This window comes from Mobula birostris, chromosome 9 (genome assembly GCF_030028105.1).
Source record: "Mobula birostris isolate sMobBir1 chromosome 9, sMobBir1.hap1, whole genome shotgun sequence".
In the NCBI taxonomy this organism is placed as follows: domain Eukaryota; kingdom Metazoa; phylum Chordata; class Chondrichthyes; order Myliobatiformes; family Myliobatidae; genus Mobula; species Mobula birostris.
The window spans coordinates 85,247,977-85,272,031 of NC_092378.1; the positions used below are offsets into that span (position 1 = coordinate 85,247,977).

The 24,055-nt window shown below is 41.7% G+C and overlaps 1 protein-coding gene across 1 annotated transcript in view; it reads right to left on the reverse strand.

The window, feature by feature from the left end:
• Positions 1 to 24,055, reverse strand: part of LOC140203402 (sodium/myo-inositol cotransporter 2-like) — a 134,123-nt gene that overhangs the window by 101,077 nt on the left and 8,991 nt on the right. The window contains exon 4 of the mRNA XM_072269460.1: positions 14,219 to 14,323. Coding sequence (XP_072125561.1) covers positions 14,219 to 14,323 — 105 coding nt within the window. The remainder of the gene's footprint in view (positions 1 to 14,218; positions 14,324 to 24,055) is intronic.

A 24,055-nucleotide genomic window follows, 5' to 3' on the forward strand; every position in this document is an offset into this window, starting at 1 on the left:
GCCAAAGAAGGACGTTATGGACAAAATGGGAGGTGAGGACCTCGATAAAATCACTATCACTGAAGAGATAGTGATGAGCAAACAGGAGGGCCTGAAGGTAGATAAGTCCCCTGGTCCTGGTGGGATGCATCCCAGGGTGCTGAAGGAATTGGCGGAGGTTATAGTAGATGCGTTGGTAATCATTTATCAAAACTCTCTAGACTCTGGGCAGGTCCCGGCAGATTGGAAGACAGCAAATTTCACACCACTTTTTAAAAAAGGAAGTAGGCAAAAGACGGGCAACTATAGGCCAGTTAGTTTAACATCTGTAGTCGGGAAAATGCTTGAAGCTATCATTAAGGAAGAAATAGCGAAACATTTAGAAAGGAGTGGTTCCATTAGACAGATGCAGCATGGATTCAGAAAGGGCAGGTCCTGTTTGACAAACTTACTGGAGTTCTTTGAGGACATAATGAGTGCAGTGGATAGAGGGGAACAGGTGGATGTCATATACTTGGATTTCTAGAAGGCGTTCGATAAGGTGCCACACAAGAGACTTATAAATAAGATACGGATGCATGGAGTCGGAGGAAGTGTATTGGCATGGACAGTGGATTGGTTAACCAATAGAAGGCAGAGAGTTGGTGTAAATGGGTGTTTCTCCGGTTCTCCAATCAGTGGTGAATGGGGTGCCTCAGGGGTCGGTGCAGCTGTTTACCATTTACATTGATGATTTAGAAGAGAGGACTGAGTGTAGTGTAGCAAAATTTGCTGATGACACTAAACTGAGTGGAAAAGCAAATTGTACAGAGGATGTGGAGAGTCTGCAGAGGGATATAGGTAGGTTAAGTGAGTGGGCCAAGGTCTGGCAGATGGAATACAATGCTGGTAAATGCAAGATCATCCACTTTGGAAGGAATAATAGAAGAGCAGATTATTATTTAAATTGTGGAAGATTGCAGCATGCGGTTGTGCAGAGGGACTTGGGAGTGCTTGTGCATGAATCGCAAAAAGTTGGCTTTCAGGTACAACAGGTTATTAAGAAGGCAAATGGAATGTTGGCCTTCATTGCTCGAGGGATTGAATTCAAGAGCAGAGAGGTCATGCTACAACTATACAGGGTACTGGTGAGGCCGCACCTAGAGTACTGTGTGCAGTTCTGGTCTCCATACTTGAGAAAGGATATACTGGCTTTGGAGGCAGTGCAGAGGAAGTTCACCAGGTTGATTCCAGGGATGAAGGGGTTAACTTATGAGGAGAGATTGAGTCACCTGGGACTATACTTTCTGGAGTTCAGAAGAATGAGAGGGGATCTTATAGAAACACACAAAATTTTGAAAGGGATAGATAAGATAGAAGTAGGAAAATTGTTTCCATTGGTAGGTGAGACTAGAACTAGGGGATATTGCCTCAAGATTCAGGGGAGAAGATTTAGGACGGAGATGAGGAGAAACTGTTTTTCCCAGAGAGTGGTGAATCTGTGGAATTCTCTGCCCAGGGAGGCAGTTGAGGCTTCCTCACTAAATATATTTAAGACACAGTTAGATAGGTTTTTATATAGTAAGGGAATTAAGGGTTATGGGGAAAAGGCAACTAGATGGAGTTGAGATTACGGACAGATCAGCCATGATCTTATTGAATGGCAGGGCAGGCTTGATGGGCCGGATGGCCTACTCCTGCTCCTATTTCTTATGTTCTTATGTACCTCCTCTGAACCTTCTCCAATATCAACACATCCTTTCTCCGATGAGGAGCCCAAACCAGTTCACAATACTCAAGGTGAGGCCTCACCAGTTCCTTACAAAGCCTCAACATCACATCTCTGCTCTTGTATTCTAGACCTCTTGAAATGAATACGAACATTGCATTTGCCTTCCTCACCACCGATTCTACCTGCAACTTTTAGGATGTTCTGCAGGTCTCCCTTTGCATCTCAGATCTTTTGTAGAGTTGCACTAATCAGGGACAATATCACCGCTGCACTCAGAGGAAACATAATGGAAGCACCGAGTCTAATTGGGTAGAATTTAAGAATAGGAAGGGTGCAATTACACTGATGGGATTGTACTGTGGACCCACCATTAGCCACCGGGACATTGAGGAACAGATATGTAATCAGATTAAGAAAATGTGTAAAAATTAATAGAATTGTTGTCATGGGGGATTTCAACTTCCCTCATATAAATTGGGACCTTCTTAGTGTGAGGGGTTTAGATGACACAGAATTGGTGAAGTGTATCCAGGAAAGTTTCTTAGATCAATATGTAGATGGTCCAATGAGAGAAGAGGCTGTACTGGGCCTGGCCGGGTGACTGACTTTTCAGTGTGTGAGCAGTTAGGGAACAGTGACCACAACTCCTTAACTTTCAGGATAGCTATAGATAAGGATAGGAATGGTCCTTGTGGGAGAGTTTTAAATTGGAGAACGACAAAGTATGCGGGCACTTAGGCAAGAACTCAGAAGAGTTAATTGGGAACACCTGTTCTTCTAGTGTCCACATCAGACATGTGGATAGTGCTTAGAGATCAATTGTACATAACAGGAAAGGTAGGTTCCTATTTGAAGAAAGGATGGAAAGATAAGAGAACCTTGGATGTCCTGAGAGTGATGAATTTAGTCAAGAAGAAAAGGGAAAAGTACATAAAGCTTTGGAAGTCAGGATCAAACAGAGCACATGAGGATTATAAAGAAGCCAGAAAATAACTAAAGAAGTGAATTAGGAAAGCTAGGAGGGACAATGAAAAGTCCTTGGCAAGTAGGATTCAGGTGAATCCCAAGGCATTCTATACATACATCAAAAACAAGAGGATAACTAGGGAGAGGGTAGGCCCACTCAGGGATAAAGAGAGGAACATTTTCTTGGATGTGGAGAGATCCTTAATGAGTACTTACTTCAGTATTTACCAAGGAAAAGGAAGATGGAGGATCAGGAGATCAGTGCTGAGTGCATAAATATGTTAGAGCATTTAGAAGTCAAGGTGGAGGAAGTGTTGGGTCTCCTAATGAGTATTAAGTTGGATGTGTCCATAGGGCCTGATGGTATTTACTCAAGTTATTGAGGGAGGCCTTCACTAGTTTCTTCGTGTCCCCTCTAGCCACAGACGAGGTCCTGGAGGACTAACGTTGTATCTCTATTTAAGAAGGGAACAGGGGAATATTCTGGGAACTATAGACCAGTGAGCCTCACGTCAGTTGTAGGGAAATTGCAGAAGAAAATTGTTAGGGATAGTATATATGTGCATTTGGAAACCCATTGGCAGCATAGCTTTGTGCGGGACAAGCCATGTGTTACCAACTTTATTGAGTTTTTTGATAAGATAATGAGAGAAATTGATGAAGGTAGAGCAGTGGATGTCGCCTACATGGATTTTTAATAAAACATTTGACAAAGTCCCTCATGGGAGGCCAATCCAGAAGATTAGAATGCATAGGTCTGTGGCAAATCGGCGATTCAGAATTGGCTTTTGCATAGATTTCAGACGGTAATAGTCAAAGGGATTTATTTAAGCTGGAGGTTAGGAATTAGTGGTGTTCTGCAGGGATCTGTGCTGGGACCTCTGCTGTTTCTGATGTATATAAATGACCTGGAAGAAAATGAACAAGGGGTGATTGATAAGTTTGTGGCCTAAGGTAGAAGGAGTCAATTTTAGAAAACCTAGCTCATTTATTTTCCCTACATGTACACACTTAAGTCCAGCAGTCATGGAGCATACGGATCCCTTCTTTGTAGAAGTGGATAAGTTCGTGGCCTAAGGTAGAAAGAGATCAGTTATACAGCTCTTGTTACATGCACATGCAGTTCAACTCTTTGATCGAAAATGCAGAAATTTTGAAGTTAATAACTCATCTCCTTCTACCTTAGGCCACAAACTTATCAATCATCCCTGCTGTGGACAACTTCTGGAGGTCCAAGATGCCAACTTCTACAACAAAGGGATCCGTATGCTCCATGACTGCTGGACTAAGTGTGTCAATGTAGGAAAAATAAATGTGCTAGGTTTTCTAAAATTGACTCCTTCTACCTTAGGCCACGAACTTATCAATCACCCCTCGTAGATGAGTGGGTTAGTAAGTTTGTGAATGGTATCTAGATTAATGCAATTGTGGATAGTTTAGAAAACCAGCAAAGAATATCAGCAATATAAATCTGTTGATAGTATGAGCAGAGAAATGGCAAGTGGAGCTTAACCCACGTAAATGTGAGGTGTTGCACCCTGGTAGGGCAAATCAAGGAGACAGTACAATGTTATGGGCAAGATCCTAAACAGTGTTGCTGAGCAGAGGGATCTTGGGTCCAAGTTCATAGCTCCTTGAAAGTGGCTACACAGGTTGATAGGGTTGTTAAGACGGCTTTTAGAATGCTTTGGAATTAATCGAGGCACTAAGTTCAAATGTCGAGAGGTTGTGTTGCAACTTTATAAAAGCTCTGGTTCAGCCACATCTGGAGTATTGCATACATTCTCATCGCCCCACCGTAGGAAGGATGTCCAGTCTTTGGAGAAGGTACTGAAGAGGTTTACCAGGATGCTGCCTGGTTTAGAGGGCAAGTGTTACCATGAGAGGCTGGACAAACTTGGGTTGTTATCTCTGGAGCAGCGGAGCCTGAGGGGAGATCTGATAGAGAGTTATAAGATTATGAGAGGCATTGATAGAGTAGACAGGGAGTATCGTTTTTCCCAGGGTGGAAATATCTAATATCAGAGGGAATGCATTGAAGGTGAGAGGGAGTAGGTTCAAAGGGGATGAGAGGGGTAAGTTTTTTTTATTCAAGAGAGTGGTGAATTCCTGGAATACGCTGCCTGGTACAGTGCTAGAGGCAAATACATTAGAAGCTTTTAAGAGATGTTTAGATAGGCACATGGAAGGGAGAAAGGTGGAGGGATATGGCAATTGTGAGGGAGGAGGGATTAGTTTTTTTTGGAGTCTTTTTTTTACTTTTTAGCTGGCTCACACAACACTGTGGGCCAAAGGGGCTGTTCCTATGCTGTACTATTTTGTGTTCTATGTTCACTTCTGAAAATTATCTTTGTCACAGTCAACGGAGCTGAGTTTCCAAACCAGAACACCAGATGCAATCACTGTTGTGTTCCTGATGTGCAAGTACTGATCCAGTGGCATTCCCCACTAGTCACTATCCCCTTGGCAAGAACATGGCCAAATGCTACAAGAATTTTCTTAAACATCCCATTCTGCACCATTGTAAAGAGGTATTATGTGGCAGGGAAATCTTAACCCCTTCACAAAAACAGACAAAATTGAAAGAAGGATAAATTATGTCTCTGAGGTTAACCAAACTACTTAGAAATGCCGGCCTCAATGAAGCTTTATCAAAAATGTTTAAACTTCAAAATAATTAGAACTTTTTAAAAAGTTGCAGCAAAGTGAAAAACTGAATTACATTTAGGCCTCGTAATATGCTATTGGAAAGATATTATAACTTTTTTGAAAATAAATTACAAGCTATTTAAGCTCTGTCCATTTGGTCTCAGGATTTCCACATTAAAACATACATGAGCATTCTGAATTGTGTGGAAGCGAACACTGGTAGATTTTCCATCAATAACACAGCAAAATCCAGGCCCATAATTCAACAGTTAACACAGGGAGCTGAAGACAAACTTCTGTTCGGCATGTCCAGTTTCTATATGGTGAGGAGTCGAGTGCATCAGAGTTAGAAAGTGTGCAATGTGCGGCAAAGCAGTTGTTTGCTGGCCTTGTTTTAATGTTAGAAACTAGTGTGACAGGGTCCTGAATTACCCCTATGAACTGTGCTCGATTACCCCTATGAGCTGTGCTTTTGTAAAGAGAGAGAGAGAGAGAGAGTTGTTTAACACCGCCATGTGCTTTTGAAAAGAGAGAGAGAGAGATATGAAGACTGCTCACAGGTTGTTAATACTTCCCAAGGACATTTGCCAGCTTGCATTTCTTACACAGAGAGAGGAAGGAGGAGTTATTTGAATGACAGCTGGTATCCCGTACGGTGAGATAAATAGGAGGTCGGATGATACTGACCTCAGACACGTTTTGGACACTGAATGAGCTTTGTTGTGCCCGCAGAAAAAGTGGGTTTTTGGAGGATCGATCAGGCAGATCAATCAGTGGCTCTTGCAGTGAAAAGAAAAGGCAGTGACTGGTGGGGAGTTGTCCATGTGTCCACCCTCGCCTGGGTTGATAGTTCCACCACAGAAAACTGGTCCCCTTTGTTGTGGTCACAGTCGGTGACTTTTAAAGGATTTCGGAGGACAATGGGAAGATCAACGGTGTCAGCTCAACTAAAGACTCAAATCTCTCCCTCTCTCTCTCTCCGTCACTACTCAACTCAATACCATGAACTGAACTATACTCATCATCGTAAGACTATATCTTTTTACCCCTAGACTTAAAGAAGCTTGGTTTTTCATACATATATTTCCACACTGATATACTTACTTATATATATAATCATTGCTAACCTGTTTGATTTATCTACATTTATATTACTGTATTGCGTAGATACTAATAAATATTATTAGTTTATAGCAATACTGGACTCCAAAGTGTTTTCTACTTCTGCTGGTTCTTTATTCCCGTCACGGGGTACGTGACAAAATTGAGCCCTGTGTCCGGGATATGAACAAATTGTGGGAGGCTTGTTTGAATTGATTGGGGAAAATCCCTTTTGATTTGGTTGTGTGGAAATACAGCAAAAATGGATGTTAGTGTTGAGAAGTTTATGTTGGAACCAACCCCGGAAGCGTTGGATGATGCCACGAGGGTTGTGCTGTTGGGAGTTGCTCAAAAGTTAAGACTAAAGGTGACCACTAAAATGAGGAAAGCTCAGATGCAGACGATAATAGCCCAGCATTATATAGATAAGGGAACGTTTGATGAGGAGGCGTTAGAGTTGTTTGTTGGAAGGAAACCCACTGAGGCTGAGGTTCAGTTGAAATTGCAAATGAAATTAAAACAGCTCGAGGCTGTTGAAGCAGAAAAGAGGAGGGTCCGTGAGGCTAGAGAGGCAGACAAACAGAAAGAAGAGGCGGAAAGACAGAGACAGTTTAAAAGGAAGATGTGGCAGCTGAGAGGTTTAGTGTCGAACCCTGATGATTTTTACAGCTCGGAAGGGCTTGTTTTGTGTGATGAATTTAAAAGGTGTGTTCCTGATGACGTAAGGGCGTACCCAGATGCAGAGGATGCCGCTATCTTGTGGGGGTCTGCTAAGAAAGCAAACAAAGATGTTTTAACTCACGAGCTTGAGTTTACTCCGGATGAGAGGTTGCCAGAGAATAGCTGGGAGGTTCGGGGTGACCTTGAATTTGAAACTGGGACAAGTGATGACAGCCCAGAAGAGGCAGCTGTCCCGATTGAATGTGTTCAGGTTGTTGAAGTATCTGTGAGTTCACAGGGGTCTGAACCTTGTGGTGAGACTCAGTTAAGGTCTGAGGTATCTGACTTGGTTGAAAAGGAATACAGTTTTTTTTTGTGTCAGATGATCTTGGTTCAGTGAAAAAGGAATTAACCTTGGTACCAGTGGAATGTGAGGATTCACAGTCACTGGTATTAGACAGTGTTTTAAAAGTTAGTGATGAGGTGGAAATTGCTGAGGTAAGTTTTACTGGAAGTAATGGGAAAAGTGCTGTTCCTGGACTTTTGGATAAAGTGCTGGAAAAGGTTGGATTGGTTGTGCGACCTTTGACTCTGCTTGCAGGACAAGGGCCTGCTGAGAAAGGATGTGTTAGTCTGTTGAATTTTGTTTGGACATTTGGACACCTGTAAGGTCATCATCATGTTATTCAGTGTGATGTTATGGAGATAAGTCGAAGAGAAGGTCGGAAAAAGTTGATAAAGGGATTGTTTGGCTTCTTCCATAATGTATACATGGTTCTCATAAGCCTAGTGATGTTGCTAAGTTTAGTAAACAATGGAAGAATGTTGACACCTCTCCAAGATAAGGTTGGTATAGCTGTTCAACTGATGAGCAAAGCTGCTGTTGAGACCTATGATAGCAAAACCAGAGGTCTAAATTATGATGATGTGACACAGACTTTTCTACCTTCCAGATTTCAGCAGGACTTAGAGGGTAGTAAGGCTGAGGAGAGCAAGGAGGAAAAGAAAGGTCTGTCCTTATTGAGGAAGGAATTTATAGAGGAACAGAAGCGAGATTCTGGAATGATGGCTTTAAAGGAGATGGCTCTCACAGGAGAGGAGGTTCAGAGAGAGGCAGTGGGATATTACCTTAAAGATGGGGTGTTGATGAGGAGATGGAGACCAGCCACTGTGCCTGCAAGTCACGTGGTGGTTTTGAAAGTTACAGGGCTGAAATTTTAAACATGGCTTACAATATGCCTTTAGGTGGACCTCATGGAGTGAGAAAGACAGTGAATAGGATTATGAAGGAACTTCACTGGCCTAGTTTAAGGAAGGATGTTGTGAATTGTTACAGGACTGACCATACCTGTCAAGTTGAGGGGAAATTTAATCAGGATATTCAGGTAACACTACTTAAACCGATACCTGCTTTTGGTGAACCTTTTTCTAGGGTCATAATGGATTGTGTAGGCCCATTGCTAAAGACTGCAGCTGGTTATCAATATGTTAACAATTGTGTGTGCTGTGTCTAGGTCCCCGAAACAGGGTCTTTTGAAAACACTGAGGCCAAGACTGTGGTGAAGTCATTCAGTAAGTTTTTCACACTGATAGGTCTGCCCAAAGAAATTCAATTTGACCAGGGTAGTAACTTTACTTCCAGGACATCCCAGGGGATAGTTAGAGAATTAGAAGCTAAACACATGGTGTCATCTGCATATCACACAGAGTCCAAGGGAGGCTTGGAATGGTTCAACTCAACTCTAAAAACCATGATTAAAACATATTGTGTGAGAAATGGGGAAAAAATGGGATGAGGGAGTTCCCCTCCTCTTATTTATTGTTGGAGATTCAATTCAAAAGCCATTGGAGGGTAATTTGTTAGAACCTGTATTCAATTACAGGCCAAAAGGACCTTTGACCCTACTCAGAGAACAATGGTCTGATTTGGAAACATGTGTCAGTGGGCTTAATTATGTTTTAGAACTTTGGAAGGGACATAATAAGCTTAGTGACCTTGCCAAGGGAAGTTTAGGAAATGGTCGAATTAAACTAAAACACTTATTTGCTAGAATTGCAGCTGGGAGAATTGTTATGGAACAAAATGGAGTCATGGAATTTGATAATGGGGTGGAAAAACATGTTCACCCACTGAATCTAGTCTCACCAAGATGTCAGAATTCCACTGTTTTGAAAAATATTACTGATAAGGTCCATCAGTTGGACCCTAAACCGCAAAAACAAATGAAAGAACTAATTGGCAAGCACGGAGGTTTATTTTCTGACATTTTGAAATGGTGCACAGGTGCAGTGCACCACGTCATTATAAATTCAGCCCAGCCCATGAAACAGCATCTTCACAGAATGAACTTTGAGAAAAACAAAGTGGTTGAAGAAGAAATTAGAAACAAGAAAGAACAAGGAAAGAGAAATGGATGACTGTATTGATGGAGTGGGGAAGGCTAAATACCTTATAAAGATTGACTTGTTAAAAGGAGGCTGGGGTGTTCCTTTGATAGTGAGGGCTAAAGAGATATCAGCATTTGGGACAACATCTGGACTGTATGAGTACAATGTTTTACCCTTTGGGATGAAAAATGCTCCAGAAACATTTCAAAAAATAATCAATTCTGTGATTAGAGGTTTAGAAAGCACAGGGGTTTATATCAATGATTTAGTGGTCTGGAATGACATGTGGGAAGAGCATATTGCTGTGGTAGAAAAACCGTGTGACAGACTTTCCAAGGCCTTTCTTACTGTGAACCTCGCTAAAAGTGAGTTTGGCCATGCCACAGTTATTTATCTTGGCTATGTGGTAGGCCAGGTCCAACTGGCTCCTGTACAGGTCAAGGTTCAAGCTATTGCTGAGGTTCCTGTTCCGACTGACAAGGAAGCTTTAAGAAGGTTTTTGGGAATGGTTAGGTATTACTGTAAGTTTTGTAAGAACTTTGCTGACATCGCTCTCCCCCCTAACAAAACTCCTGAGGAAGAGTGAAAGATTTGTATGGAATGACCTTTGCCAGGAGGCATTTGAACGTCTGAAAACCATCCTGTGTTATCATCCTGTGCTCAAAACACCTGATTTTTTCAAAGCCATTTTCTATAGCAACAGACGCTACTGATGAAACTGCTGGGGCAGTACTGTTACAGAAGGGTGTGGATGACATTGAACACCCAGTAGCTTATTTCTCAAAGAAATTTAATGTGCACCAGAAAAATTATTCAATTGTTGAAAAGGAATTACTAGCACTTATTCTGGCTTTACAATATTATAATGTCTATGTTCAGAGACCTCAAAATTTCTCTGTTGCTCAGAGACCACTTGTGGTTTATATGGGTTACAATCTGTTGGTGTTTCTAACTAAGATGAAGGATAAGAGTAGAAGGTTGTTAAATTGGAGTCCGATATTGCAAGAATGTGACTTAAAAATCAAACATGTGAAAGGTATTGACAATATTATAGTTGATTGGTTAGCCAGATATTAAGTTGGAAATTGGATACGTTTTGCTCTATCATCTGATGATTAGACATGTATTGTTGTAAAATCTGTGATTTACATTTAGACTCAAAAAAAATTCACCTTGGTTGAATTTTTTTTCTTTGAAGAAAGGGGGTGTGACGGGGTCCTGAGTTACCCCTATGAACTGTGCTCGATTACCCCTATGAGCTGTGCTTTTGAAAAGAGAGAGAGAGATACAAAGACTGCTCACAGGTTGTTAATACTTCCCAAGGACATTTGCCAGCTTGCATTTCTTACACAGAGAGAGGAAGGAGGAGTTATTTGAATGACAGCTGGTATCCCGTACGGTGAGATAAATAGGAGGTCGGATGATATAGACCTCAGACACGTTTTGGACACTGAATAAGCATTGTTGTGCCCGCAGAAGAAGTGGGGTTTTGGAGGATCGATCAGGCAGATCGATCAGTGGCTCTTGCGGTGAAAAGAAAAGGTAGTGACTGGTGGGGAGTTGTCCACCACAGAAAACTGGTCCCCTTTGTTGTGGTCACAATCGATAACTTTTAAAGGATTTCGGAGGACAACGGGAAGATCAACGGCGTCAGCTCAACTAAAGACTCAAGTCTCTCCCTCTCTCTCTCTCCGTCACTACTCAACTCAATACCATGAACTGAACTGAACTATACTATCATCGTAAGACTGTATCTTTTTACCCCTAGACTTAAAGAAGCTTGGTTTTTCATACATATATTTTCACACTTACTAATATACTTACTTATATATATAATCATTGTAACCTGTTTGATTTATCTACATTTATATTACTGTATTGCGTAGTTACTAATAAATATTATTAGTTTATAGCAATACTGGACTCCAAAGTGTTTTCTATTTCTGCTGGTTCTTTATCCCGTCACAGGGTACGTGACACTAGATTACAGGTTATCTCGCTGAATTAAAAAGTTGTTTAACAACAGAAGCTGATGATAAAAGGAGCCACTTCTCCTTTTATCTGCTGAGATGCCATTTTCCATAGGTTTCTGTTGTAAAGATTTACAACTATTTCTTCAGATCTCAGTCCCTTGAATTCCTACTTTGGGTGATTGAAGGGATTCTTTAAAGTAAGCCGTCTGACTCAGTCTTCTCCTAGTCCAGAGAAAACTCTAATGCTTCAGTGAAACTGAGACATTATACTAAGTTGATGGCTGTGTATGCATCTCCCAAGGGAATCATCCAATATTCCCGTTTACAGCTTCTACAGCTGAAACCGCAGCCACAAACATTGTAGTAAGTAATATTTCAAGTCATTTCAAAGAACTAGCTATCTTCAGAACTGACAGACTCAACTCCAGACCACCCGGGGAGTGAGTGGAGCAGCTGGAGCCTCCGCTGTCTCAAGAAGCATAGCTGGCAGGGAAGGCTACAAGGTGAAACAGAAATGCAGGACTGTCCATAATAGCCACCCACCTAACCCAAACATCTTTAAATCTAATATAGTCTCACAAAAATAAAATTGAAGACTCGAAGCAGGGCTACAGTTTCAGAGGAATCCCCTCAGTATTAATCATCAGTTTTCAAAACCTGGGCCCCTGCACCTCACTGTGCAATTGGATCCTTGGCTTCCTCACTGGGAGACCAGTCAGTACAGATCAGTGATAATATCTTTCCTTGCTGTCAATCAACATTGGTGCACATCAAGAATGTGTGCTCTACTCTCTCTATACTCAAAACTAAGCACAGATTAACCACCATTTATAAATTCACGAATGACACCACTGCCATCTCAGATGGCTATGAGGAGACATACAGGAGTGAGATTAATCAGCTGGTTGAGTGGTGTTGCAACAACAACCTTGCACTCAACATCAGCAAGACTAATTGATAATAGAATTCAGGAAGGCAAAGTTGTGAGAACATGCATCAGTCCTTATTGAGGGGTCAGCAGTACAATGTGTGAGCATCTGTCGACATTCAGAGGATCTATCCTTGGCCCAACACATTAATGTAATCATGAAGAAGGCATGTCAGTAACACTACTTTGGTATGCTACCAAAGATTCTTCCAAATTTCTACAGATGTACAGGTTGCATCAGTCTGGTACACAAGCTCCAATGCACAGGATAAAAGAGGTTGCAGAGAGTTGTAGTCTTAAGCCAGCTCCATTATGGACACAACCTTCCTCATCGTCAAGGACATCCTCAAGAGTCAGCGCTTCAAAAAGTGTTCTTGGGTGTTATTAGACACACTGTATCAGGATGTAATATGAATGAGGAATGCAAAGTCCTGGGACTATAGTGAAATGAAACTTGAGACAGACAACTGTTAAAACATTGCAAGGCATCTTAGCTACATTTCAGATATAAGTGAGGTTTCTTCCATTTGCTCAAAATGACCATGGCATTCTTTAAGGACCATTGTGTCTTTGGGGCACAATGTTATGAATAATGTGGTACTTTAGCATTCTCATGTAGGGTGGAAACAAAGTGGAGCTATTTGCTTTAGGTGTTGGAACAGTACAGCAGGTGACTTGCAATTCTGCTTTACGCCTCCATCTATTGAGTTCAATGCAATAGGGAATTGAGAAGGATACAGAACATACAAATTGGGAGAAAGAATAAGTCCTTTGGCACCACAAGCCTAATCCACCATTCAGTAAGGTCATTAGTCAAATGACTGCAAACAAGCTTTGCTTTTTCATCTATCCTGATAACGTCTCATCCACCTTGCCTATCAGACTTCCAATTTACTTTTAGGAAGAGAGTTCAAAGAAATATTATCCTCCCAGTAGAAGCAGTCAACTCTTCCCTTTTTTCTTAAGTGCACAAAACCACTTTTAAAAAGTTTTAGCTTCTTCCATAAGAGGAAATTCCTCCATCCCAAGAACCTCTTAGGATCTTACATGTTTCATTAACTTCCTCCTGGCTCTCAACACCAAATAATACAAGCCCAGCCTGTCAAATCTTTCCCCATAAGACAACATGACCATTGCCATAAACCTTGGTTTTCTTCCAATGCATCCTTCCTTAAATGATGAATTTTCTCCTCAGTATTCTAGATATTATCTTACCAAAGTTCTAAAATATAACCTCCCTACTTTGGTATTCAGTTTCAAGAACGATAAACAAAGACCTTCTGCTCACCTGCATACCAGCTTTTTGTGAATCATAGATCAGACACCTAGATCCCTCTGTTTCTCAGAGCTTTACAATCCCTGACTATTGAGATAATCTGACCATTCAGATAATATGCATTAACAACTACTTTTGAAAAGAAATTTAAAAAGAAGTAGAGACACTTGCTGTTTTGCAATCTCATGGAACCTTCTCTGAATGTAGAAACCTTTGGAAAATTAATAACACAATTATCTCACTGACCACTTTTTTAAAACCCAAGATGAAGTCCATCAAAACTGACTGCTGATTATCCAACATACTTCCTGCATTAGACATTGACTAGTTCTATCATCAGTGTACTGGGGCAGTTATGAAGGAGGAAGCTGTATATTGGTATTGGATGCTGAGCAAATATGTCGAAATTATGAAAGCCACAGTGTTAAGATTTGGAACAATACAATAGGCATCCAGTTTGTCAAGTTATTATATTTTGCTGTGCACTGGACACCTGCATTTTCCCAGTTGTTTAATTCATATTTCAGTGGAAATTATTTTAAGCACAGTCAGCAAACTTTTCAATGAAATGAATCACAGAAACCTACCGAGATCTTTGTGAATATATAGGCAAATAAAGAAAGGGTAGCAATTAAGAAGTGAATTCTTTGACCTCCAAATCGCTTCAGTAAATATTCAGGCATGGTAGTGACCTGCAAGGAAAGAATAACACAGGATGACATCAGTCAGATGTTTAAAGAAAAACACATTGCATCTCTTTTCATTCAGGAGAGCAAGCAATCTTGATCATATCACTGAGAAATAAAAGCAGAAAATGACCGAAATATCCTGCTCTGATATTACTCCATTACATTCTCATAGTCCATCCATCTCCATTGTATCTGCTCCAGTGACAAAACTTGCCGCACAGGTCCCTCTGAAATATTCTCCTTCTTCTTGAACTGAAACTTCCTTTCTACCTCAGTTGACAAAGGCCCTGACCACAACCCATTTATATCTTACGCTTCCCTCTCCTCTGGGCAAGAATGGGAAAAAGTTCCCTGGTCCTCACTTTCCAACCCAACAGCCTCCACATTTAATAGATTATCCTTTGCAACTTCTGCCACCTGCACTGAGATTCCACCACCACTGATATGCCTATCTAAATGTCTCTTAGAAGGCTCAAATGTTTCTGCCACCACCCCAGGCAGTGTATTCCAAGTATCTACCACTTTCTGTGATTGCCCCCATATCTCTTTTGAAATTACACCCCCCCCCCATCACCTTAAATGCATGCCCTCTGGTGTTTGACATTTCAACCCTGGGAAAAGACACTATCTACTCTATCTCTGCCTCTCATAATTTTATAAACTTCCATCATATCTCCCCTCAGCCTCCACCACTCCAGAGAAAAATATTCAATTTTTTACAACCTCTCGTTATAGGATGTGCCCTCTAATCCAGGAAACAACCTGGTAAACCTCTTCTGCAATATCTCCAAAGCTTCAACATCCTTCCTATAATGGGGCAACCAAAATACTCCAGATGTGACCTAACTAGAGTTGTATAAAGCTGCAGCATAATTTCCTGAATCTCGAACTCAGTTTCTTGACTACTAAAGGCAAGCATGACATATACCTTCTTAACCTCCATATCAACCCGTACTTCCACTTTCAGGGAGTTATCAACATGGACTCCAAAACCTTCTGCTCATCCACACTGTTAAGGGTCTTAAAGGTCCTTACCAGCACCCTGTAAAATTGTAACAAAACTTCAACCCTCTCACAGTAGAGGCCAATTTGCCACTTGGCTTCTTAATTACTTTTGCAGCTGTCTGCTACATTTTTGTGATTCATGCACAACAGCATGAAGTTCCCTCTGTGCTCTGCATATTTTCAATTCAATTCAAGTTTAATTGTCATTCAACCATACATGAATATCCATGAAAACAGCCAAACAAGACAGCGTTACTCCGGGACCAAGGTGCAAAACACAGTACCAACAGTTACACAGTACACTTTGACTAATGGAATCATGCAAGTTTCATGATGGGGACTGAAGATAATGATTTTGTTACATAAATGGAGAACCAACAGGCTCTGGGACAGCTTCTCCCACCAGGCCATCAGACTGATGAACTCACACTGACTTAAGTCATTGACTGTTCTATTTATTATAAATTACTATGATTGCACATTGCACATTTAGATGGAGACGTAACGTAAAGATTTTTACTCCTCATGTACGTGAAAGATGTAAGAAATAAAGTCAATTCAATTCAATCTGTAGTCTCCTATCCACCTGCATAGTCTGAGAAATGGACATGCTCTACAGCTCTGTATTTTGTAGTCATCACCTAGTCTCAGAGAGATTCTCTTTGTCCTATACATCTTTCCCCACCTTCACTTGAAACAACTTATTTTCCCTCTTCTCAGTTCCAATGAAAAGGACAAAAGTGATTAGCAATCTGATCTACTCTGGGTAAAATTGAGTTGGATAAGCACTACACAATACAGGTGTTCCCCGCTTTTCGAACGTTCGCTTTACGAAACCTCATTGTTATGAAAGACCTACGTTAGTACCCTGTTTTCACTTTCAGAAGGTGTTTTCACTGTTACGAAAAAAAAGCAGCGCGCGATAAAAGGCAGCGCCCCAAGCAGTCGCTCTCCCCCGGATTCGGAACTGCATTGCTTTAGCACGTGCCTGTGAGCAGCCGTTTGAAAAATAAGTTCTAAGGTATCGGAAAAGCCTGAAAGAGCTCATAAGGGTGTTACACTTAGTGTAAAACTAGACATAATTAAGCATTTCGATCATAGTGAACAAAGTAAGGACAACGGGAGTCTGGCTTGTGGAAGCTGATGAACGTGATGTTGAAGAGGTTTTGGCATCCCATGACCAAGAACTGACAGATGACGAGCTGATGCAATTGGAAGAAAAAAGGATAACAGTCGAAACCGAATGAGTAATGATAAAGTACGAGTTTAATTTTGAAAGGGTACTTCGGTTTAGGAGATATTTGCAGGATAGTTTGAGTTGCTTCCAAATTCCAAACCCTCTCTGCGGCCAGGGTACGAAATTCCATGGAATAAACGGCCATAGACTGTTCCTTGGAACAAGTTGAGGAGCTTTTTCCACAGAACTTGCGGGTGTGAATTGGGATGATGTTTTTGCAGGGAAATGTACTATGGACATGTGGTCGATGTTTAGAGATCTCTTGCGGTATGTAAGGGACAAATTTGTCCCGGTGAGGAAGATAAAGAATGGTAGGGTGAAGGAACCATGTGTGACAAGTGAGGTGGAAAATCTAGTCAGGAGGAAGAAGGCAGCATACATGAGGTTTAGGAAGCAAGGATCAGATGGTTCTATTGAGGAATATAGGGAAGCAAGAAATGAGCTTAAGAAGGGGCTGAGAAGAGCAAGAAGGGGGTATGAGAAGGCCTTGGCGAGTAGGGTAAAGGAAAACCCCAAGGCATTCTTCAATTATGTGAAGAAAAAAAGGATGACAGGAGTGAAGGTAGGACCGATTAGAGATAAAGGTGGGAAGATGTGCCTGGAGGCTGTGGAAGTGAGCGAGGTCCTCAATGAATACTTCTCTTCGGTATTCACCAATGAGAGGGAACTTGATGATGGTGAGGACAATATGAGTCAGGTTGATGTTCTGGAGCATGCTGATATTAAGGGAGAGGAGGTGTTGGAGTTGTTAAAATACATTAGGACAGATAAATCCCTGGGGCCTGACGGAATATTCCCCAGGCTGCTCCACGAGGCGAGAGAAGAGATTGCTGAGCCTCTGGCACAACATTGTGGGCCGAAGGGCCTGTACTGTGCTGTACTATTCTATGTTCTATCTATGTTCTAGACCCATATCCTCCAGCCGGATGATAGAACATGCTCCTCAAAGTCTCTGAAAAGAGGACTGCACTGGCACAGACAGGTGAATCCTTTATCCCAGATTTCAGTGGCCCAGGCAAGAGCTCTTCTGGTAAGGAGCAAGACGATACAGGCTACCCTACTGTGTTCCGACAGGAACTTGGATGGCTGCAACTTGAGGGCCAAAGAGCATTGTACCAGAAATCCTCGGCATACTTCAGGGTTACCATCATACCACTCAGGAGCCAGTAGGCACAGCAATCCCTCACAAGTATTGATTAGTCTGCAACTTGAATGTACCTGAACTGGCAGCTGCTTAGGCCAAATTCGGAACCTGCCTACAGGAGACAGTGTTTCTGGGAAGTGGTGAGGATCTCCTGAAGCATGTTGTCATGTCTGCCTGTAGTTGCTCCCTGGTAGGCCAATGCAGATTGCTGACATCCCTACTCTGCCTGGTTCACGATAGCTCAATGAGAGAGCTATTGAATGGAGGTGAACCCAAGCACAGAGTCAGGTGCAGAATTAACTCAGACACAGACAACACAAACAAAACCAAAGGCACAATCACAAAGCATAGTACTAGAAATGGAACTCTTATGATTGAGTACTGAGTGCTCAGCACAAGGCTTTTAAGTACAGACTTTCCATGCAGGAATGTGGCAGGCAATCATTGGCCATCTGAGTCTTAAAAGGAACAGCAACAGCTAACCATACTCTAGCGAGTTGGTGCACCGAAATGTGAATGCCTCCCGCTGTTCAGTCGGGACCATGACATGGTGAGTATTTTTAAGGATAACACCCTGTAATTAGATCCATTTGGTCCAACAAGCATGGGATTATAATATCTCAATAAAAACAGAGCAGAGAGCTGGGGAAGTGTATATGTAAGGGGACCAGAAAGCACTGGGCTGTTCAATATGTTTGAGTACTCTATGACAATCTAATGTGCAACTTTTAACTGCAATTTATGTTGTTACAGGCAAAAGTGATTACCAATGAAATCTACTCTGGGCAAAATTGTATAGCACTACACATTCAAGTCCCTTGGCTCTTCAGAAGTTGAGCAATGACTTGGTGAATCTAGTCTATCCTGCATGCAGCACTCCCTCCATGTCACTGGCACCATCACTAAGCAACGATCTATTAAAGCAACAGTCTCCTGCGAGAAAGCTGTTGGGGTCTTGATTATGTGTTATATTATATTTGAGACGGGAATGGTTTTAATTATATAGGTTAAAGGGTTTGACCAGGTTTATTTTTCTTGTCTCTTTGATATGATTGTCTATGAGAACTGCTTTGCTTTTCTAATTTGTTGGTGCTAGAAGGGGGCGGTTAATATTAATGTTCAGTGTCTGACATTGCTAAGTGACACTCACAGATGTTACAAAGTAAAGGGTTGAATGCGAGGGGTGATGGGTGGGGGGGGTGAGAAGGGGGTAACTCAGGGCTCCACCACCAATTTACAACAACAGATCCAGGGGAAGATAAGCAATACAGATAAATTAGAAAATCTTACTATTGTATCGTTTAATGTTAGAGGATTAAACTCTCCCTACAAGCGTTCAAAGGTTTTAGATTTCTTATGCAGAAAGAAAATAGATATTGAGCTGTTACAGGAAACACATCTTAAACCTAATGACATTCCCAGGGTTCAAAATCGCTTTTATAAACCCGTTGTGGCATCAGCTGATGGTACTCATATGAAAGGAGTCATGATACAATGAAGCGTGGTATTAATGTATCAATTGAAAGGATGGGCGCCGACAATAAAGGACGTCCAGCTTTTTGCTGCACATCCATTCAGGGTAAAAAAGTTGCATTCATTAGCCTATATGCCCCAACTATGTTCGAGGTTAATTTTTTTCCCTTCAATTACCTCACAATTACTGAAGTTAAGTGACTACCAACTATATGTTGGTTTGGACATGAATGCTTTGGTGAACAATAACCTCAATAAATATTCCTCAACTATATCAAGCTCTCAAGAATCTGCTTTCAAAGCGCTTAACCTTTTTCTAATGGATTTAAATTTAACTGTTGTGTGGAGGGTGCATATTCCATCTGCTAAAGACTATACCTTCTTCTCCACAAGAAATAAAACTTTCTCTCGGATAGATTACATTCTTATATCCTCCGGTTTGCTGCCTTTGGTACACTCAATAGAATTTTTGCCCAGACATCTATCTGATCACAACTCAGTCATATCTACTTTTAATTATGGCAAAATTAAAAATAAGGCTACTAGTTGGGGGTTTAACTCCACCCTTCTAAAAAACAACAAATTTCTATCACAACTGAGAACAAAACTGGCAGAATTTATAAATGTAAATAAAAATAGTGTCTCAGATGTGTCAGTGATTTGGGCCTCCATCAAGGGTTTCTTACAAAATAACGTCATATGGTTCAGTTCCCACCTACATAAAACCCGGCTCCAAAAGATTTCCACCTTAGAAGATCAATGTAAGGTTTTGGAGGATGATCTCAAAAGGAGATACACCATAACAAAAGAAAACGAGCTCAAGACAAAACAAGCAGAATTAAATGATTTATTAAGAAGCAGGGCAGAATATATGATCCATATAACCAAACATAAGTATTACGCAGAAGGCAGCAGGCTGAGCCATCTTTTGGCTCTAACGCTCAAACAACAGGGAACTAAAAGGTCTATACCAGTGATTAGATGTTCTAAACGTGGAGTAGTATCTTCAACAGAGGAAATAAAAGAGACATTCAAGAATTAGTTTAAAGAACTGTATACAAGCGGCTCAGTTCATTCTGAGAATGACTTCACAGGTTTTTTTTAGTGGATTAGACCTCCCTACATTGTCATTAGAGGACACCAAAACTCTAGACTCTCCTATTACACTGGATGAGCTACTCAAAGCAGTCCAAGCTACAAATAAGGGCCGTATGCCAGGCATAGATGGCATACCTGTGGAACTTTACCTAGCACTCTGGGATATTCTTGGACCAGTATGGTTAGAAACATTAAATCATGCTTTTGGAATGGCACTTTCCATAGAGATCTAAACACAGCCCTGATCACAGTTATACCTAAGCCCGGTAAGGACCCCTTGGAGTGTGTCAATTACCATCCAATCTCCTTGATAAACGTCAACCTCAAGTTATTTTCCAAAGTCTTAGCCAGTAGACTTGAGACAGTAGTTGGGAAAATAACTAGCCCAGATCAAATGGGCTTTATCAGGGGACGTCTCACATCTGATAACATTCGCCGGCTCTTACACATACTGAGTGCAACACATAAAATCCCACCTGCCTGGAGCCTGCTAGATGCTGAAAAAGTGTTCGATCGTCTAGAATGGCCATATTTTTGGAGAGTTTCAAAACAATTTAAGTTCGGCGATAAATTTATCGATATGATTCAAACATTGTATGCTAATCCTTCAGCCCGGGTATGTGTGGGAGGAGGTTTCTCAGAGTTTTTTGACATAGGACGGGGCACACGACAAGGGGACTCTTTGTCTCCTTTAATTTTTACTATATCTATTGAACCGCTTGCACATTTAATTAGAAACTCTTCTCAGATCTCCCCTATTACAATAAGGTACAACATCACATTTGATATCACTTTACGCGGACGACACGTTAGTTTATATGGCAAATGTTCAACAAACTCTCTATGTTTTAAAAACACTGGAGTAATTTGGATTTCTTTCAGGATACAAAGTTAATTTATCAAAATCATCACTGATGCTGATTAATACAGATAAAAGTAAGGTGTCTCTCCCTCCCCAGATTAAGGTTACAAATTAGGTCCTCTACTTGGGTATTAAAGTTAGTACTTCCCTATCATCTGTGGCTAAAACAAATTAATCTTTAATTTTGAAAAAAATAGAAGATATTAATAGATGGAGACACCTGCCAACATCAGTCCCAGCTCATATATCGGTCATTAAAATGAACATCTTACCCCGCATTAATTTTATCAGCTCAATGATCCCACTTGTGCCTCCAGCAGGATATTGGCAAAAACTGGACTTCTTACTACAATGCTATGTTTGGAACGGTAAACAACCCAATGTAAAGTGGTCAGCTCTACAGTTCAAAAAGTCAGATGGGGGATTGGCATGTCCAAATTTTAAATTGTATCACTGGGCATTTGTATTAAAAAGTCCTAGCTATTGGATGGAGGAGGATAAAGTTTCGTCATGGAAAAATATAGAACAAGAGCTAGTAGCACCAATAAGGTTGAAGGACTTTCTCCTTATAGGTGTGTCTACCAAAAAATCTGATTTGTATTACGGTCCAATTTTAACCCATATGCTACAAGTGTTTAGAGCAGCAGAAAATTTTCTAAAATTTAAAAGTGTGTGGTGCAAATCATCTCCATTATGGAACAATAATCATTTTCTACCTGGGGGAAAACCATTCACTAACTGAACTTGGGAGGATAAAGGTATCACTACTCTTCAAGATATTAATGGGGCAAGGACTATCCTTAGCTTTCAAGAACTGGTATCTCGATATAATATTGATAAACACTCTCTTTTCTTCTACTTTAGAGTAAGATCAGCTTGTAAAGCCTATGGTGTTCCCTGGGGGTCAGATTTAAAGGACCATCCCATTTTAAGTTGGATACAGAGTGCTCCATGACAGAGAGTGATATGATAAATTAAACTCCCAGAAATATATGCCCACATCAGGAATGAAAGCCTGGGATAGGGACATATCTGAATTGGGACAAGACTTAGACTGGGATGCGATTTGGGATAATGCTGCCGGTGTTTCAAAAAACCCAAATCATCGGTATATACACTTGAAATTTTGTCATAGAGCATATTTAACACCGAGATTTAGACATCAAATGGGGCTGGTTCCTGATCCATATTGCTCATTTTACCCCCACGAAACCATTGGCTCTTTTATACATGTTGTATGGGAATGTCCAGGGGTTTTTGGTTTGTGGGGGAAGGTTATCAGTACTCTTACAGAACTAACAGGGGTACAATTACCAATGGACCCCGCGGTACATCTTCTAAATGATGACTCCCACCTTTCCCTTACGGAAAAAACACGCAAAGTCTGGCTGGCAGGCCTGACTGCAGCTAAGAAGATTGTAGTCCAGCGTTGGAAACCTCACCATGATATTTCAAATACCCATTGGCTTTGGAGCTTTTTTGATGCTTCCTACCTGGAACTTTCATCAGCAAGAGTAAATAATGCACGACCAAACACCATCTTAATGTGGACAAATTTGATATCTAATGTAAAAGATCTTCTGTTAAAATAAGAATGCTCTGTCTGTGTATGCACTACTATTCAGTTGGTTAGTAGAGGGGTGAAGGATGGGGGGAGGAGAGAGGGGTGGAGGGAGGAGGGGTGGAGATGAGGATGAGGATGAGGGGTGGGAGGAGGGAATGGTGATGAAGTTTGGGGGTGGCTGGGTTAAAGTCAAAATGTAATTGGCAACTGGTTGTATTGAATGTAACTTGTTGGTGCTGCAATAAAAAAAATTAGTGATTAAAAACACACATCAAAGTTGCTGGTGAACGCAGCAGGCCAAGCAGCATCTGTAGGAAGAGGTGCAGTCGACGTTTCAGGCCGAGATCCTTCGTCAGGACTAACTGAAGGAAGAGTGAGTAAGGGATTTGAAAGTTGGAGGGGGAGGGGGAGATCCAAAATGATAGGAGAAGACAGGAGGGGGAGGGATGGAGCCAAGAGCTGGACAGGTGATAGGCAAAAGGGGATATGAGAGGATCATGGGACAGGAGGTCCGGGAAGAAAGACAAGGGGGGGGGACCCAGAGGATGGGCAAGAGGTATATTCCGAGGGACAGAGGGAGAAAAAGGAGAGTGAGAGAAAGAATGTGTGCATAAAAATAAGTAACAGATGGGGTACGAGGGGGAGGTGGGGCCTTAGCGGAAGTTAGAGAAGTCGATGTCCATGCCATCAGGTTGGAGGCTACCCAGACGGAATATAAGGTGTTGTTCCTCCAACCTGAGTGTGGCTTCATCTTTACAGTAGAGGAGGCCATGGATAGACATGTCAGAATGGGAATGGGATGTGGAATTAAAATGTGTGGCCGCTGGGAGATCCTGCTTTCTCTGGCGGACAGAGCGTAGGTGTTCAGCAAAGTGGTCTCCCAGTCTGCGTCGGGTCTCGCCAATATATAAAAGGCCACATCGGGAGCACCAGACGCAGTATATCACCCCAGTCGACTCACAGGTGAAGTGTTGCCTCACCTGGAAGGACTGTTTGGGGCCCTGAATGGTGGTAAGGGAGGAAGTGTAAGGGCATGTGTAGCACTTGTTCCGCTTACAGGGATAAGTGCCAGGAGGGAGATCAGTGGGGAGGGATGGGGGGGACGAATGGACAAGGGAGTTGTGTAGGGAGCGATCCCTGTGGAATGCAGAGAGAGGGGGGGAGGGAAAGATGTGCTTAGTGGTGGGATCCCTTTGGAGGTGGCGGAAGTTACGGAGAATAATATGTTGGACCCGGAGGCTGGTGGGGTGGTAGGTGAGGACCAGGGGAACCCTATTCCTAGTGGGGTGATGGGAGGATGGAGTGAGAGCAGATGTACGTGAAATGGGGGAGATGCGTTTAAGAGCATAGTT